General features: G+C 41.8%; 1 protein-coding gene across 3 annotated transcripts; it reads right to left on the bottom strand.

The window, feature by feature from the left end:
* Positions 1-7915: 7915 nt before the first annotated feature.
* Positions 7916-19341, bottom strand: fbxo8 (F-box protein 8). Of its 3 annotated transcripts, none has more exons than XM_026172121.1 (8): positions 18929-19341; positions 18006-18108; positions 17109-17192; positions 15684-15828; positions 15444-15570; positions 12934-13052; positions 12283-12479; positions 7916-10336 (listed from the first exon to the last, which is right to left on the bottom strand). In XM_026172121.1, exons 2-8 carry the CDS (start codon positions 18106-18108, stop codon positions 10149-10151), a joined length of 963 nt encoding a protein of 320 aa, XP_026027906.1. In that variant the 5' UTR covers positions 18929-19341; the 3' UTR covers positions 7916-10148. The 3 variants fall into 3 exon arrangements, with proteins under 3 accessions (XP_026027906.1, XP_026027908.1, XP_026027907.1); XM_026172123.1 differs by having other exon boundaries at positions 19143-19341; XM_026172122.1 differs by lacking the exon at positions 18929-19341 and adding an exon at positions 18572-18701.
* Between the last annotated feature and the right edge of the window lie 441 nt (positions 19342-19782).

Raw genomic sequence — 19782 nt, 5'->3', positions numbered from 1 at the left:
CTAATCATCCAGTCAGAAAAGACAAATCTGAAAACCATCAACTGACAACAACTGCCCAGATTTAAACCACCTGTCTGCCAAAGAAAAATTCATCAACTGAAAGTACCTGCCAACAGCTTTCGGTTGGACTGCAGGAAATAGTGACGTACTGTCACTCTGCAGCAAATCCCTGGTAAATTTGGTTCAAACTCCAGCAAGACCTTAACCAGCAAGTCCACTGGTGTTGCTCCTGGTAAATTGCTCCTGTTGAGCAATTTAAAAACTAGGGTCTTTCCTGCTGTTAAGACAATCTCCTCATTGAAAATACATTGTGCATCTATGCTTCAGTTACAAGGTACTCCCTCCAATCGGATCTGTTCACATCTGTTAGCTTTGAGAGATTCATCACTTTCATCACTGGAAAGAAGAGAAACGGTGCTACATTTTGAGGGTCAAAGAATGGCTGCAGACTGAAAGCTGTGGACACAGCAGCAGCTTTCAGATGAATCCTTTCTGCCACACTGCCAGTTGCTTCTCTCACTGTAGCTGTCAACAGTGCGTACCATGCACACGGGCTCAGGGGGTTGGGAAGCGCATCTGTATCCGGAAGGTCGCCGGTTCGATCCCTGGGCTCTCTGTCCTGGTCGTTGTGTCCTTGGGCAAGACACTTTACCCTACCGCCTACTGGTGTTGGCCAGAGGGGCCGATGGCGCGATATGGCAGCCTCGCCTCTGTCAGTCTGCCCCAGGGCAGCTGTGGCTACACCTGTAGCTGCCTCCACCAGTGTGTGAATGTGAGAGAGAATGAATAGTGGAATTGTAAAGCGCTCTGGGTGCCTTGAAAAGTGCTATATAAATCCAATCCATTATTATTATAAAGTTGTGTAGTTCAATGTCTTGGCTTCGTTTTAAAGTTTAAATGGTGTCTATAGATGAACGTATGTGGAAGCAAGTAAAGTTGAAAGAGAAGTAGGTTGAATGAGGATTTAAACACTGAAATACATTAGAACATATATGCACACATGTTCAAAAGAAGCAGAATCGACGTTTTTTCTAAGTTGAACAGTGTTGAAGATGCCAAAAACGACTTGGATCTCATTACTGTCAATGCTTAATCAGCGTTCACACTAATCTTTCTATAGTATTGCTGAATCTAATAGCTTGGAGCCGATGAATGTTTTTTCCATGTCAGACGTCTCTATTCCCCTGTCATCAGAATATTGTAGGTTTTCCTCAGCTGTGAGCAGTCACATCATTTTAACACTTTCCACATCGGAGTGTTTTGAACTTACCAGTGACTCATGAATCACTAATAATTAAAGACCTCTCACAGAGTTAAGAAAGTGCAGAAAGCTAGATTTAAAAACAAAGAACACAACTGGTTGCTGTGAAAACACTGAAAACACAGTGTTAAGTACGCTCATTGTTTCTGTGATGGGAAGCTTCTTCTACATCCAGCAGTGTTGCTCTGTTTCAAGTTTGGTATAAAAATATTTAATTAAAATAAACTTTATCAGAGGATCCCTCATCAGATATCAGCAACTCCTTTCTACATTTTAGCTGATAAAATAACTTTGTCCATTCACATAATCTTCAGAACTCACCTCGTTCAATTTCCTCCTTCCTTCCTGTCTGTGATGAAAACATAAGCTAGCAGCTCTCTGCTGTCCTAGAACTGCACTAGCAGCAGTAAATTAACTGAAGAAGACAAAAAGAAAACGTGAGCCAACAGTGATTGTGTCCTTGTGTTTCTTCTGAACTAATAAATCATCATTGTGAGGCTCTCTGCTCAGGCTGCATGGCTCTGCCAGCTGTGGCTGAGTGTTGTACAACATCTGACAAGAGCTGAGACATGAACAGCATAGTCTTCAGCTGAGAGCACAAAGCCTGGACAGCAGCTGCTTAGAAAGCTCTGGAACAACACAAGTGAAAAATTCTGATGGTCTGGCAGCCCTGCTGGGGTCAAAGGGCATAGATGACATTAGGAGGGGAAAGGGGAGGGGGCTGGGTCATGCAAAGGTCTATGGTCTTTGAATTCAAGCACTATAATGTACCCGCTGCCTTACAGTATATATAACAACTACAGCAAAACTGTAGGATAAGGTAGAGTAAACGTAGTTCAGACACAAAAATGCACTGTGAAGGATTCGTCTGAAACTTTACAAAAATGCTAAAATCAAGAAAAGCAAAGTAATGCTCGTGAAACTGCTGCAGCGGAAAACAGACAAAGAAATAAAATCTGAAAACACTGAATTCAGTTCATTTTGATTCAGTTTTATTTATAAGGTGTTCACGTTATCATTTTGTACTTAAGCTACTTCTTTGTGGTACAGAAACCGTTCTGATATCAAAACATTCAGCTGCTTCTGGAAAAGTGTGCTACATTTCTTTTTTCCGGCTTTTTAACATATTTAACTTTTCAATAATTTTTTTTCCACTCAAATGAATGGAGAATGCTTCTCTTCAAACCCACCATATTTTGAAACTTCATTCATGCTCACTTCAGCATACTTTGAGTTAGAGAAAATAAAACCAAGTGACTTCTTCAGTCTCAGGCTACGTCCACACTAATACGTTATTGATTGAAAACGCATCTTTTTCTCTCCGTTTTGGCGTCCCGTCCACACTGAGACGCCGTCTTTGGTCAAGGAAAACGCAACGTTTTGAAAACGCTCTCCAAAGTGGACACATTTGAAAACGCCGTTTTCGGGTCCCAGTGTGGACAGCGAACCCGGGGCCTTTTTGAAAACAGTGATGACGCATTTTAGTCATGTGATGCAGTCATGTGACCAATTAAACTAAGATAGCGGAGGGCGTTATACAGCAGTTGCGCTCCAGATATCTTTTCTTCAAATTCTTTAATGCACACTTGCGTTTGCAACTTTGTACTTTTGTGTTACTCGCAGCAACAACTCCACCTCATTGTTAGTCCATTTGAAAAACTCGGTGCTTTTCCTCGACATTTTGCCGCAACGTTTCAAAGAGCCGGAAAGTAAATAAGCGGCAGAAAGAAATGAGGCAGGTCGAGTCGTCATGCATGTCACGCATGCGCAGGACTGGAACGTAAGCGTGTTCGGCCATTTCAATGTGGACGCACAACTGTGAAAACGAATGAAAACGATAGTGTGGACGCGGAGCGTTTCCAGACACGGGCACCATTTTCAAATTTATCCGGGCTAGTGTGGACGTAGCCTCAGCTGACTGCAGGTTTCCAACCTTATAAACAGCACATCTGCACAATGACTGAAACCAGCCCACTGAATGAACAATGGGCTGTGAGGTCAGTTCCAGGTCATTAATATGCAAATTGTCATGACCACTGATCAATGGCCATGAGTCCCATTCACAGAGAGTTGAATGGCTGCAATCACAGCATTGTAAGATGGTGACAGATGTACCCTTGGGCCCCTCGTTGATTCAGAGATGGTCTTTCCCCTTTCATGTAAATGGCCTCCTTGACTCCGCGCTCAAACCAGCGTTCCTCCCTGTCCAGGATGTACATCCTCATCATTGAAAGAGTGTTGTAGTGTCCTGATGACACCCAGTTTGTGCTCCATCATCATCATCATCATCCACTGGAGCACAAACTGGGTGTCATTAGGACGCTACAACACAGAACAAGCACCGTTCCCACAAACACTGCATCTCTGTGGCTTTTAAACCCCAGAACATGCTGCACCAAAAATGAGCCAGACTTCATACATGCAGACTGCACACTCCAGCCCAGGGGTGGGGAACTCCAGGCCTCGAGAGCCGGTGTCCTGCAGGTTTTAGATCTCACCCTGGGTCAACACACCTGAATAAAATGATTAGTTCATTATCAGGCCTCTGGAGAACTTCAAGACATGTTGAGGAGGTCATTTAAATCAGCTGTGTTGGGTCAAGGACACATCTAAAACCTGCAGGACACCGGCTCTCGAGGCCTGGAGTTCCCTACCCCTGGTCCAGCCTATGTTGGACAAAACCAGTTACCTTAAAACCATCCCAACCTTCCCTCCCAAGAAGATTTAATTGGGAATTGAAATGGTAATATGTTTGTAAGGTCTGAAAGTTTAACGTTATTAGAATCTATTTATTCTACTTCTATCCAACTACAAACTACTGAGCTTGTCCTGTAGACACAGTAATACATTTCCATCATATAAATTAATTTTGTGCTCCAATAGGGAGGTTTAAATACCTTTGATATTCCAATTCTCGTGTATTGTGACGACCAGTATGTCTGTGGAAAATTGCAAATAATATGGGTGACCGTGTTCATCCTTGTCTGGTCCCTCTCTCCAGGGTGAAACATTGTGATATGACCTGTTGGTGGGTAAGTTATATAGAGCTGTTATCCAATGAATAAAAGACTTTCCAAAACCAAAGTTGTGAAAAAACTATGAAAAAGGACCAGTCAAAGATTTGTTCTGATTCTAGTGACATTACTATACTATGACATTATGATGCTTCTGGTGCAATTATCTCATAAATAACAGAAAGCCAAAGGTTCACTGTGGTTGTGTTACAAGACAGAGCATCCACAGCAGTAAGAGGTTAATGGTTTAGGGCCCGGATGGCTTGGGGATAGAAGCTCCTCTTGAGTCTCTCTGTCCTTGCCCGGAAGATGCAGAACCTTCTACCAGATTGCAGACGTTGGAACAGTTTGTTGCCTGGATGGGACGGGTCCTTCAGTATCTGCTCTAGTCCGGCATCTCCTGGTGTAGGTGTCCTGAAGCGGGGGAAGAGCAATCCTGCAGCAGCGTTCTGCTGTACGGATCACTCTCTGGAGAGCTTTTTGGTCCTTCACACAGCTGTTCCCAAACCACGATGTCATGTTCTGTGTGAAGATGCTCTCCACATGGTGATGCTGTTAATAATAATAATAATGGATTGCATTTATATAGTGCTTTTCAAGGCACCCAAAGCGCTTTACAATACCACTATTCATTCACTCTCACATTCATACACTGGTGGAGGCTACAGTTGTAGCCACAGCTGCCCTGGGGCAGACTGACAGAAGCCAGGCTGCCATATCGCGCCATCGGCCCCTCTGGCCAACACCAGTAGGCGGTAGGTGAAGTGTCTTGCCCCAGGACACAACGACCAAGAGCCGGGGCTCGAACCGGCAACCTTCCGGTTACAAGACAAACTGCCAACTCTTGAGTCACGATTGCCCCGACGGATGTTAGAGAGGCATCTACCTACCCAGTTCTCCCAGTGAGGAAGTCCAACACCCATGCACACAGATGGCTGTTGAGTCCCAGATCCCTCAGCTTTGTGAACAGTCTGCAGGGCACTATTGTGTTAAACGCTGAAGTGTAATCAACAAACAGCATTCGCACATAGTTACCCTGTTTCTTGTCCACGTGGCTGAGAGTGGTGTGCAGGACGTGGGCGATGGCATCCTCTGTGGATCTGTTGGGTCGGTAGGCGAACTGGAGCGGATCTATGGTGTCTGGGATGGAGGAGGAGATGATGTTCTTCAGCAGCCTCTCGACCGCCTTCATTACTACCGAGGTCAGTGCAACTGGCCGGTAATCGTTCAGGGATGAGGGTTTGCTGTTCTTGGGCAAGACGGAAGTGAACACACCTGCTAGCTGGTCAGCGCAGCAGACGGCCGGTGATGCCGTCTGGCCCCGCCGCTTTCCTTGTGTTCACATGGTCAGAATTAGCCCATGAAAATGTGATAAAAGTTAAAAAAGGAAAACTCATTTTGTATTTTCATTTAAATACCCTGACAAGGCACACCTGTGAAGTGAAACCATTTCAGGTACATCATGAAGCTCATTGAAAAACAAATAGTGGCTACTTTGAGGAATCTAAAATATAAAACAGATTTAGAGTTATATATTATCTTTATAATCCCATATAATCCCATCTTCAATTCAATTCAGTTTTATTTATATAGCGCCACATCACAACAAAAGTCGCCTCAAGGCGCTTCTTGCTTCATATATGTGATGTTTTCAGTTTGTATCTACACAAAAATACAGAAAAAACACTGAACGAGAAGCTGTGTCCAAACGTTTGACTGGTAGTGTGTATATTTATGCAAATAATTAAAAAGTCACACTACGCCAGCTTGTAGCTTTGTTTGAGAGTGTGTAGAACAAACCTGATGACAGGAACTCCCAGAAAACTTAAAAGTAATAAAAAATCAATCAAAGTTTGAGAGCTGTGAGCAAAAAACGAAGCCGTAAACAGCTGGAAACCTGTGTGCTTATTACAGTAAACACAACAGTCTTGTATGTTTTACTTTATGAATTCATTTCTTTTGATCAACACAAATATTAACAGAGGGAGATACTTGATGAACCACACTGATCATTACAGTCTGCACTGGGCTTGTCTGCATCATCGTTTCACCGGACAGCATAATCACGATGTGGCGATAGCCAAACTGGCCAGCAGATGTCACCACGGAGTTGAGTTTCAGATCGTTTCAAAGCCTCGAGACACGTTTGGGTCAAAATCATCAGCAAAAGCGGAGCCATTACACCACACGATGTCACATTATCTGACATCATCTGTACATGTCTTTCCTTCTAAAGGTATAATCTATAACTGGAGTCTGACAAACTCAGTGCCTCATGTAATACGAAAATAAGTAAACATGGCTTTAAACAAAATAATTTAGAGTGTCATACGCATCTGTTCAAGACAACCATGTGCTTATATTACAGCTGATGTGGGTACATTTGTGTTTTCAGTGACATATTACTGAAACACTAATTTCATGAAAAATAGTGCAAATTCCTAATTCATTCTCTCTGTAAATTAAATGCTGTATTATCCACGTTTTAAAAAGGGTCCAATTTTCAAGCATTTCCAGTAGTAACACAGCTGACGACAACATTAAGTTCCTTCTTTTAGCAATCAGTTGTGTTGGCACTGTATGAATATGGTCACACATGCACAGCAGTAAGTGTGCCTACATGTATGTATGGATGGGAATGTGTCTGTAGCCCCCGATCTTTAATCATTTGCAATGCATAAAACAAATAGCAGCAGGGGACAGGTTGTTCTGCGTCTGTCTCTGAATCACACACATCAAGTATCTGGAGTCGAGATTGAATGTTTTACCTCAAATACGAACACTCTTACACACTCCAGTTATTTTTGAGTTTGAGGAAGAAGCCGGTGTAATGAGTCATGAACTTAACAACCACATATCCTAAGGTTAACTTTAACTGAAGCCTGAGCTTTGCTTAACAGAAAATGACGACCTTGCAGAATCTAAACCTAACCTTTTCTGGTTCTCACCAGTTTTTATACACAAAGACGTGTTGCACGTGACCTCGGAGCCTTTGTACACTCACTGTCCTGTTGCATTTTTCATTGTCAGTCCCATTATCATGTTCTCGCCCTTCTCTCATTTATTCTTAATGCTAATTAGTTGCGGACAGCTTGCTGCTCGATTAGAAAGCTTGAGAACGTGGAGCATTGCTCCTATCTGATCCCCATCAGGTTTTTCATAGCTGTGTAAGTGTTTGTTGGGTTTTTGGTTTCTATTAGTCTACGTCTGACAACCCAATGTGTGTCTGGTTCATGATTGGTTCACGTATCGCTGGAAAAAAAAAAAAATTCTTTAAAGGTAAAATTTATGAATAATAATTTTAAAATCTGCTGAATTAAGAGGTTTACTTTTAAGTTATTAAATACTTTTCCATACTCCATCTACTCTGTTATACGCCTGCTAAGGTGGCAACTCATCTGTGACTTTGATAAATCACTTAATGTCATTTACTTGGTAATGCTAGCTGAGTTTCACACCAAGCACAGGTTGTAACTGATCTCAGTGCATTTAGCTGTGCATGTGCAATTCACCAGAAAAGCAGCTGCCGGCATCTCAGCTTTGCACAGCTTCAGTCGTTGTTAACGAGATGGACACAGAGAACGCTAGCGTAGCATAAGGATTCACGACAGCACGTCTGATATTAAAGGAGAGAGATCGCTTTACTTTCGTACGTTTTAATTTAGACAAGAGGAGCATTGCTTGTCTCGCTTGCTCTGAGGGAATGCCACAAGTTTCTCCCTTGGTTGAAACTCGTCAGGAAAATAAAGACACATCCTTGGAACAAGTTCTCAGTGCATTTTGACTTTCATAGCATAAGAACACAGAAAAAAACAACAATAAAGATTTCATAATTTAAACATTCGTGTCAAATGTCTGAGTGATAATGATCTAAAGAAGAGAATGAGTTGGACAGAAAACAAAACCAGTATCTTTTGACTGTTTTACAATACCCCCACCGTGATCAAATAAAATCAAACCCTTAATTAAACCACAGAAAATGTGTTGTTGCTATGGTTACATTAAGTGAACGCTGTGATCCCTTTAGCTGCAGCTACATTCTGGCTGTTGGCACTCGCTGTTAGAAGCTACGAGCACAGAGTGAGTATTGTGGTGGGGAATAAAGAGAAGAAGAGAGAGCAGAGAGAGACAGGACAGGAAGCACGCTACAGGAGAGAACCAGAGTTTAATCACTGCTCATAATTAAATACAGAGAGGTGAGTGAAGAAGAAGTGCTCCGTGCATCATGGGAAGCCCCCCAGCACCCGAAGCATATTGCAGCACATCTACAAGATGGTTCAGGTCACCTGATTAAAACTTTACTTTTAGTAAAAAGTAGAATGAGTATCTGTATCCACAATCAATCTATGTCCTCCCTATTGTAGTGTTACCTTACAAATCCATCAATAACAGCTCGGACACCGTGCAGCTAGTTATATAAATAGAAAGCTAAATAAAACTTGAGAGCACCGACTCACTCTCACTGACCTCTGAAAGCATGGGACTGCTTTTGCAGGGGTTGTGGTGTTACTGTAAAACAGAATTACACTACATGTGATTAATGTCACAGAACAAAGTGGAAGACTTTTTTGTTCAGGAAATAAAACTAAACTGTAGCAGTTGGGCTAAACTCTGTTCAGGACACAGTTTTATGAACGCCCTAAATCATAGTTATACTCTGTTATAAATGTTATTTACAGAGTTCTGGCATCCACCCCTGTTCAGGAGGCAAATCCCCAAAGACCCAATAAAACTCCTCTTTTCTTGGCTAACATTATCTCCTTCTACACTTGATTTGAGCTATTTTTCTCTTAATAAGCATCCATCTCCATCACCACCAAGCCACTGCTATGACACGTTTTCTTAAATCACATACTCACTTTCAACTAAAAGTAACTAAAGATATGCATGTTTATTAGCTGTTACTAACAATCAACTGTATTGCAATTTGCAATATTTAAAATTTACAACAGCAGCCCTCCTGCAAGAACAAGATTCTCACACATTCATTTTAAACTACATGTGGATATAGTGTCTCAATTTTCTTTCATTAATATAATTAGAAAATCTTTCCGACTTGCAGCAGGAATCCTCTGTTTGACTTCAGCGTTGCCACAGTAGTATTATAGCCTCCATAACTTGTGTTTGTTACAGATACTGCAGGTAAAACCCTGTTACATGGCATCGTTTAGTGTTCATGTGTACTGACTCTTATGCCTCAGGATGAGAGCCCAGTGGTTAAATTATAGTTCGGAGGGTTTTGAGACATATTTAGGCTTATTCAGCAAAGCAGTTTCAAAAACAGTCTACAACTGATCTACTAGCCATAGTGTCCATACGGCTGATCAAGCCTACTGTTTATAGCATGGGCTCAACTGCTTAACAATTAATCTTCTTATTAAACTGATGGTATGTTTGATACTGTGTTAGCTCCATTTAATTTCGTGTGTCACTACCAACAAGAGTGAGCCAGGCTTCGTCCTGCAGCTGAGAGACGAGCAGCGCTTAGCTAAACGGAATCAGCAGAATTACCCTGACATCTGAAAACAGACTGAAGACGAAGCTTTTCCTGCTCTTCCTCCACCATCAGTCAGTAGTCCCTTTCAATCAGTGCAGTGTCTTCGTGGCTCTGCTTCAAATCTCCTCCTCTGCAGTGACTGGGTTTTAAAGAAATTAGGTTCTTTCACATGTCAACATTAATTTTTGGTAGCGCAGTGTCTCTCGCAGTGGAGTGACAATTTTATTTGTTTCTGATCTTTCCAGTAAGATTTAGCCGTCGTATTCCTCGTTAGATGTGAAAAGTTGTTCGAATCCATTTCTGTGGTGATCCATACTTTTAGACACGAGGCCGGTTCTTATTTTTTCAGTGCAGTACGGTCAGCTGACAGTTGGAGCTACGCAGCAACGTGGCCGATCAGGTATATGTTATCGTAGAGGTGGCCTACGAAGTCATCCGAAACATTGTGTGCTGCTCGTCGTGTGTTCCTGATAAACTCCCTCTTGGACATCTTGTTTTTCACGTGTGGGCTGGTGAGGTCGATGGAGAGCAAGATAAGGCTGTAGCACAGCACATACACAGCATCTGCAGAGAGAAGGCACCAGATTGGAATTGGAGAGAGGAACAGAAAGTGGAAAAACTCATCAATCTGAGTGATTTCTACTACTAAATAGCTCTAGAGCATTCTTGTTTCCAAGACTTTCCAGAGGGGACAGGTGGTTAGATTACCACATCCATGAAAAGGCAGTAATCCATCCCTCTCTAGTCTTGGGCTCTAAAGTGTCAGACTGATCCTGCTACAATTCCTAACCACACAAGCAGTTCAGACGAGTTAGCAATAATCCAGAGAGGCATTGGTTTCTCTGTGTTCTGCTGACATTAACAAAGCCTTTGGTAAATGCAGGGAAAGAATAAAACCTTCTGACATCCTTATTATGTGGCAGTGAATGAGGTTTTCATGTCATGTCTGCATACTACAGTTTGTTGTTACTACAGCAGGACGATGAAAATCACACTCCCTCGACATTTCTGAATCCGAAAAACTGAAGCTTCCAGTTTTACTCTTATTATCATTTATCTGTTTCAGAAATCAAATACAAGACGGTTCACTGTCAATGACAACATCAGTTTAACAGTTCTGGCAAAAACAAAATATCCACGAATGTTAGCATCTTAGTGTTTGCTGGGCATCTCTTTAATGCTAGCACCAAAGAAAAGGTTTTACAGAGAGTTGTGTGTGAGGGTGGACATTATGAAAGGACTTGGACTGGCAAGGCAGAGAGATTATTAAGATGGAAAAGATGTGCAGCAGATTAAGGATAGCAGTGGCTATGTGCTAACAGGTAAAGATAGTGTGTTGAGTAGATAAAAGGAGTACTTTAAGGAGATGATGAACACAGAAAATGAGAGAGAGGAGGGCGGATGGAGGACAGAGTGAATGAGACAAAATCAGGGCCGCTATGAAGCAGATGAAGAGTGGAAAGGCAGGTCGTTCAAATGACGTACCGTGTCTTATTTTGGAGGAGTTTTTGATCAGACTATTTAACAAAGGATGGCTGAGGAAGGGTACAGTGTTTCCAAAACAAGAGTGATGTGCAGCAACTACAGAGGGATAAAGCTGGTGAGCCATCTTCATGCCAAGAAAGAGCTCTACAGATGCAAATGAGATGTTCTTTGAGAGGGTCAAATGGAGCTGCTAGGAAATGTGTATGAGGAAGTCAGAAAATCAGAAGCATAAACAGCTGGGGAAGGATAGTAAGGAAGTGAGACAGTGGTGAGGTGTGCGGTCGGAGTGACAGATGGATTCCAGGTGGTTGTGGAATTAAATCAGGGATCAGCTCCGAGCCCCTTCTTGTTTGCTATGGTGATGGACAAGTTGGCAAATAAGGTCAGGCAGGAGTCTCCATGGACTTTGATGTTTGCAGATGAGAGCAGGTGAAAGAGAGCTTGCAACAGTGGAGCTATGCAGGAGCAAGACAGAATACACTTGTGTGTGTGAGAGGCAGGCGGGTGCTACGGTGAACACAGAGCAGAAAGAGTGAAAGGGGATGAATTTAAATATGCTGGGTCAACCGTTTAACGCGACGCACAAGAAAGGTAAACAAGTGCACGCAGGGTGGAGTGGGTGGAGATGGACGTCAGGGTGATTTGTGACAAAAGGAAGGTTTACAAGATGATAGTGAGACCTGCTATGATGAATGGTTTGGAGATGAATTCAGAGAAGCAAGGATTAGATGGTTTTGGGCATGTTTAGAGAGGTGATAGTGGACACATTGGACAAAGGATGTTGAATTTGGAGCTGTCAGACATGAAGAAAAGAGGAGGCCCACAGAGGAGAGGACATGCACGGGCTTGGTTGGACAGAGGAGGATGCGAGGGATACGGTGAAATGATCCTATGTGACAAGCCCTAAAGGAAGCAGCTGAAGAGGAAGAAGACTATCTTCTATCAAAGAGCCATCTCGAGGCCCAGACACACTGGTGACACTTAAGTTAACTCCTGTACTTAAAGCAGGAACACTAAGTACTAACCAGGACTGAGGCCCAGCTCTCGAACAAGCCCAGGGTTACAGGTACAAAACCTGTGGCTGAACTTGGTAATAAGGGTTTCCAGATATTCTCCTCTCTCCTCGGGCGCATGGATGTGTCTGAAGAAATCCCTCAGAGCATTGGGGAGAAACTGGTTACTGAAGTTATGGAGCTTCACCAACTCATCCAGGACATCCCGTCTGCCCACACAGAAACATACAGTCACACAAGCTGCAGTCACAGAATAGCATACAGATACTATCTTTATTTATTTAACCTTTATTTATCCCATTGAGATTCAATTTGTCATTTACAAGAGAGACTTGTTCCAGACAAACATATTAAAATATCTATACTAACATGAAAATACATTTAATAGTTAGCAGTAAAGGCATATTTATATATTTGGGGATAGTTAGGACCAAATGTATTTGGACACAGTAGGTAAACATTTTCCCTCTGAGCACCATCACACTGGACTGCAAACTAATCTATTATGATGTGACTGTCTCTAAACATTCATGGACCTATGAACTGCAAGTGTCAACCTTTCAGCTTAACAAACTGTTGTGAATGTCAAGTGAAGAGTGGTGTGTGTGTGTGTGTGTGTGTGTGTGTGTGTGTGTGTGTGTGTGTGTGTGTGTGTGTATTAACCTCTCATCCAGATAAATCCTTAGCATCTTCCAGTTGAGCCGTCTGGTGTAGAAAATAAACTTTGCCAGCTCAGTGGGGTGATCCACTAGTATACCTTTGGACATGAAGTAACTGATACCCTACAAACACAAAGAGGAAAATGATGCTCTGAAATAGCAAAGACTTGTAGGACTAAAGTTAGAATCTAGACACTGACTCAGCGACTCAGGGAAGGGGGACGTCTGCGTCTCAGGGTCAGACACAGAAAGCCCGCCGAACAGAGAGGCAGCTCTAAAACAAATGCTTCCCAAGAGAAAACTACAAGTTGTAGCCGACAAATTCTTTTACTGTGAGCGGCAGCGTCTCCCAATCTACAAAACACTCAATTTTCATGCAGTATTTATTATATAGGCGTGGTGACAGTGTAACGACAGCTTGGTTCTTGCACTCTCACTACGATTAGCTGATTTCAGTCCGTGTGTTGGGGAAAGGAAAATAGTGGCACAGTTTATAGTGTGGATACGGACATTACTTCGATTTTTTTCGCACAAAGGGACACGAGCACAATGGTAAAGTAGAGACTATTTGAGGACAGAAACAACAGCACAATGTTGCTAACACAACATGCACCTGCACAGACAGCATGCTAAAGCTAAGCTAGCCAATAACCCACAATGACACTAACGTTGAGTAAATGCTGACCCCAGCCCAGCGCCGTCATTTGCGCTGTTGAACTACAAGAGTTACCAAACTAATGAGCAGTCAGGTTGCTAGTTTATTTTGTTATGCTAGCAATCTCCCACTCTAGCTTGTTGATCAACCAAAGACCTAAACAGAGTTTTCATTCATTTGAAAGCCTGATGCTTAGCCTTGTCCACCCCTGTTGGAAAACGCAAACTCAATTTTGACCATTCGAGAAAAAATTACCCATAATCATCTCACAGATGTAACATTATCTACAGCTACTTTCAGCACCATTGATATTTATTTAGAGATTTTTCTTTCTGAGTTAACTTCAATAATTACTTCCTCCAAACCATCAACGTGTCTTTTAGACCCCATTCCTACAAAACTGCTCAAAGAAGTCCTGCCATTAATTAATTCTTCAATCTTAAATAGGATCAACCTATCGACTCAATTGGTTATGTACCACAGGCCTTCGAGCTGGCAGTAGTTAAAAAGCCATCACTTTTAGCCACTTTTTAGCCATCACCAATCATAAGTCAGTCTCCTTTCATATCAAACATCCTTGAAAGAGTAGTTGTCAAACAGCTAACAGATCATCTGCAGAGGAATGGTTTATTTGAAGAGTTTCAGTCAGGTTTCAGAGCACAGCACAGCACAGAAACAGCTTTAGTGAAGGTTACAAATGATCTTCTTATGGCCTCTGACAGTGGACTCATCTCTGTGCTTGTCCTGCTAGACCTCAGTGCAGCGTTCGATACTGTCGACCATAATATCCTATTAGAGCGATTAGAACATGTTGTAGGTATTACAGGTACTGCACTGCAGTGGTTTGTATCATATCTGTCTAATAGACTCCAGTTTGTGCATGTAAATGGAGAGTCCTCTTCACACACTGAGGTTAATTATGGAGTTCCACAGGGTTCAGTGCTAGGACCAATTCTGTTTACATTATACATGCTTCCCTTAGGCAGCATCATTAGAAGACATAGCATACATTTACACTGCTATGCAGATGACACCCAGCTCTATCTGTCCATGAAGCCAGATAACACACACCAATGAGTTAAACTGCAGGAATGTCTTAAAGACATAAAGACCTGGATGGCCGCTAACTTTCTGCTTCTTAATTCAGATCAAACTGAGGTTATTGTACTCGGCCCTGAAAAGCTTAGAAATATGGTATCTAACCAGATTCTTACTCTGGATGGCATTACCTTGGCCTCCAGTAACACTGTGAGGAACCCTGGAGTCCTTTTTGACCAGGACATGTCCTTCAACGCACATATTAAACAAATATGTAAGACTGCTTTCTTCCATTTGTGCAACATCTCTAAAGTTAGAAATATCCTGTCTCAGAGTGACACTGAAAAACTAGTTCATGCATTTATTGCTAAAAACTAAAAGCTCCTTGAAAAGCCTTCAATTGATCCAAAATGTTCCAGCAGGAGTACTGACAGGGACCAGAAAGAGAGATAAATATTTCTCCTGCATTGGCTTCCCTTCACACAGATGCTATTCATTTATTTGTAAGTGAGCAAACCTACAAATTCAGCAGGGGATCAAATACTTATTTCCTCCAGTGTATAACTGTATCAACTGTTATCACTGAAGGTTTAGACAACAGACTGCAGATGCCCCAAATCCAGATGTGCGCATCAACCAATACTGACCCTTTGACTAAATCATTAGGTCAGGTGAAGGACGGGGATTAAGTTATTTTGTTCTTACACTGAAATCCTGGAAAAATTAACATATTGGCTGGCAGGAGATTTGATGGAAACAAAAGAAATATTCACAGTTGATGCGTCTCTACTACAGATCCTGGGTGTAACTTTATATATTACCTCCTGTGGGTTAGCATTGAATGTCAGGCTGCCTTCATCTAGCTGTAGGTATAGTCTTCTATATGAGAAACCAGCAGGAAGCCTTCTGTTGTAGATGGAGCAGTGGCCCCAAGTGGACTTACATAGCCTGGAGGAATTGACATGGATTATTAAAAAAAAAACAACAACAACATAGACATTTGTAACACTTCTAGTAAAAATGTAATTACCACAAGAAAAAACCGAGGTGAAGTGCCTTACCCCTGCCAAAGATATTCATCATTTCCCAGACCCTGCCACACACATCCAGCCAGGCACAGATCAGTAGCATTCAGGTATGACAGTATGGTGATGCCCAGTTCAGGTGGCAGCATCTCCAAGTCTATAAAACCATGAGGTTCCTTACCTACCAAAAAAGGAGAGACAAAATAGACAGACGTATTCAGATTTAGTTGTAGCATTTTTCTGTATTTGGTTGCACTGCGTGCTTTTAGAACATATGAGCTGTGAAATTGATGAAGACGTTTTCATAATTTGCTCTGTTTTTCGATTTGCATACATTTTCTTAAGCTGCAGTGTGTTCAGACCTCGGGGCCAACTAAGAGACCCCAGTACCAGGACTTCAAAATGCAAACTGACTTGAAGCACTGTACGCGTACTTTGTCCTGATTTTAAGTACATGCTAAAAAACTCATTTACTAAGCAGAACTCATGGCAGAACTCATGGCCAAACAGCTATGCCTCTCACTAATTACACCCAAATTTCTTGGAAACCTTCGGACAGCATACAATCCTTTCCTACAATAGAATAGTTACAGCCCACCAGCCTCACCTAATGGCAGGATCCAGGTTGAAACCCCGGATGGAGCCTTTCTGTGTGGCTAATAATCAAGTTGGATGAAAGTATTTATCTCTTTCTTAGGTTTAACGTCCTGCATATGAATCAAAAGTAATAGCCTATTAACTACAGCTATTCTGATTATGTACAAAATGTTAAAAGAAGCAACTAAACAGTACTGAAGTGGAGATGAAACACTACATTAATAAAGGCATCGATTTAACATTATATGTCAAGTTGGCTTTAAGAAATAAGTGTCTAAAGTTACATGTTTAGTACAGAGTATGATGTCATTGGGTTGTTTGGTTGCTGCCAATAGACTTTGATTAGTTTATGTTGGACCAACAAGCTGTAGTTACTGACACTGTTTGATTGTTTCTTGTTTAGTTAGGTTTATCAAGTGGTGCAATCAACTGACAGAGCAGACGTCTGCAAGATGCGATCAGCATGGTTTTATTCAATAAAGCTGTCCCTCTTCCAAACAGTTTACAACATAACAAGTTAGTACATGTGCATCACAAGTTTTTACCCAAGCACGATCGTGTCAGAGGGGGACCCGACTGATGTGTGGAATGGACAATGTAACAAACACACAAACAAAAATGGAGCCTCAAAGGACAGGATGCTACAGAAACCTATTTCCTTGTTTTAGTTTAGAAATCCTTATCTCACATGATCTCACTGAGTGGATTATTTCATAGTGAAAGTGAAGAGAAGTGAAGCCCAAATGTAAGTAAACGAGAATGAAGGACTTTTTCCTCCCTGGGGACATGGTCACAGATGTTTGGATTCCCGACAGGCATGAATTGTTAATACAGATTGCATCGTGTGTGTTTGTATGTTTATACCGCCACTGCGTGTTCTCAGCAGATGATAGATGTCAGGCCGATAGCAGTGCTGTGGAGCTCTTTTCTGCGAGCCTGCATCTCTCCCTGGGTAAAGAAGAAAATGTTTTTCTATTCAGTCGCAGACATTGAAATTCACCTCGAGGAGAAAAATGAATCATTTTCTGACTCTAAGCTTCACCACTGGTTAATTGTTTTCAGTGGATTTGGTAGAAACTGCCAAAAGTTAAAAATAAACCTAAAGAGGAGAGGATAAATGCAGTTAGCTGTCAGTTCAAATGACAGCATGTGTAATTACTGTACATGGCATAAGAAACTCATTAATGCTTAATAATATATACAGATTTAGGAATAAATAAATATATGCTGACTTTAGGGCTGTCCAGCGGTGTGGTGGTTAGCACCATCACTTCACAGGAAGAAAGCCGTTGGTTTGAATCCAGGAGCCCTTTCTGTGTGGAGTCTGCATGTTCCCCTCTCTGGCCACACTCGAAAGACGTGTAATTAGTGAATTTAAATCGGCCATGAGTGTGACAGGTTATCTGTCTGTGTTAGCCTTGACAGATCAGTGACATGTGCAGGGTGAGCCCCTGCTCTTCCCCTGTTACAGCTGTGACAGCATCCCCACCCCATGACCCTGGACTGAGCGGAAGAAAATGTATATTTTTGATTCATTATCTTCACATATAAAACTATTACAAATAGGAGATAGTAATTTAAATCTATATCATTCAGAGAACTTGGCTACATCTATAAATGACGCCGCACCCTGGATTGCAGTCTAACACCGGGAATATTTATATAAATTACACCAGAACGTTTCAGTTTCAAAATTTCAGTGAAATATAGAATTTCCATCATTTCCAAGTCAATTCTGTTTCCTGCTCTGAAGCAGAGTACCTTGCTCCTGTCGTCCCCCTCCTCTCTCAGCCAGTCGATCAGCGAGCTCTTCCTGAAGCTGCTGCTGTTGTCTGGGAGGCAGCCTCCACAGTGCCTGACCCATCTGTAACAGGAGGGAGACACTTAGATGATATAAAGGAATATGCTACATTTCCACTTACCTGTGTGAAAAATAAAGTAGTAGACTACATCTTTTTTTGTACACGCATGTTTCTTCTTTGCATACTTTGACATGACATTAAATACATGATCAATGGATGTATACAGTGAGCACTGTTCGAGGCAACATTTGACCATTTACTTTATGAACAGGGGTCATACTTTTTAGATCAAACCTGGTTATTAAAAAAATCGAGATTATAAAGGGTTAAGACTGAAGCAAAGTAATGAGCCGCTGTGTCCCGTTTCATGTATTAAAAAGCCTACGCAGCCACCAGAATCTGACAGCACTCTAACTGCTTCAGAATAAATAACGATCACCGACACAGGCCTACATTTAGCAAACACTGTCAGATCCACAGAGCACACATGCTGCTAACTAGCTTCAAATTTGGCTTGTTCGGTACCTGCGTGCCAACAGCAAGGAGACAGCGGCTAGTCTGAAGGCCGGTCAAACGTCAGCTGTTTTACATAAACAACTTCCATTACACTGTTGTAAACATCAACGCTGGAAGTTCCAGCCAGCACGGTAGTTTGACTTGCAGACCCGCCCTCCCTTCAATACCACTGGCCACAAAATCACAGTAGCATTGAACCTCTTAACCCATTGGTTGAACTGTCTTTCACTCTTATGCTAGTCTTTCAATTCATCAAGTTAGCCTACCAAGATAGTTTAAGTGCACCGAGGACACAAATGCGTTCTCTTTATTTCCATATTAAAGAACATATGAGTTCGTCACAGAAACGTAAGTGGCGCTACCAACCTGACTTCAATGATTCCTCTGACAACCTGACCTGCGCACAATGACAGCTGGAAGCGCGAGTTCCTTATTATCAAACGGATACTGCAGTAATTTCATTAAGCCGAGTACAGATAACAACAGAACAACAGGTCCTCCGGTTCAGCAGAGCCCTTCAATACAGGAGTCTACCAACTGAATTATGTTTCCACTCTCTTCTTCCTGTCGGCCCTCCCACCTTTTGTATCGCGTCATATAGACAAAAAAGGTTGAATCGAAAGAAAATGTGTCTTCCCCCGGTTTGTCTTTATCAGTGGATTAAAGTTTACGTATTTAACATGAATGTGATAAATAAGCTTTAAAAACAAAAAAAACAAAAGCAGAACCAGCGTCTGCGTCACTGACGTCAACTTATTGCATGACGTAGGCAACGCGCACAGACCCAAGAGCCAATCAGCCTGCTTTACAAGTCGGATCAGGGGACAGTGGTTAATGGTTAATTATTGGATACACCTGAAAGCTCATAATAAGCGTCATCCTGTTAAGAAAGTGTTTTGGAAAAATGAAAGGATTAAAAAATAGTTTTGGGTGGGTTGGTAGAGTATTTCAAGTATATAGCACAGAATTAGGACCCATGGAAATACACAACTGTAGACATCAGATATTAAAAAGAGAAGAAATATAACAGATATTTGTTAAGAATTTTATAACAGAGTAGAGATCAAGTAGAGTGATTACTTGCAGATTTATACAGATGGATCGAAAGAGCCAAAAACTGAAACAACTGGTGTAGCAGTAGTGGCTCCTGAATTATAAAATAAAATATCAAGATTTCAAAAAAGAACATCAATTTAGTTTTTAGTATATGTGGTGTAGAA

This window comes from Astatotilapia calliptera, chromosome 6, assembly GCF_900246225.1.
Source record: "Astatotilapia calliptera chromosome 6, fAstCal1.2, whole genome shotgun sequence".
In the NCBI taxonomy this organism is placed as follows: Eukaryota; Metazoa; Chordata; class Actinopteri; order Cichliformes; family Cichlidae; genus Astatotilapia; species Astatotilapia calliptera.
Note: the sequence above shows the minus strand (reverse complement) of the source record. Positions and strands in the feature narration are given on the sequence as shown.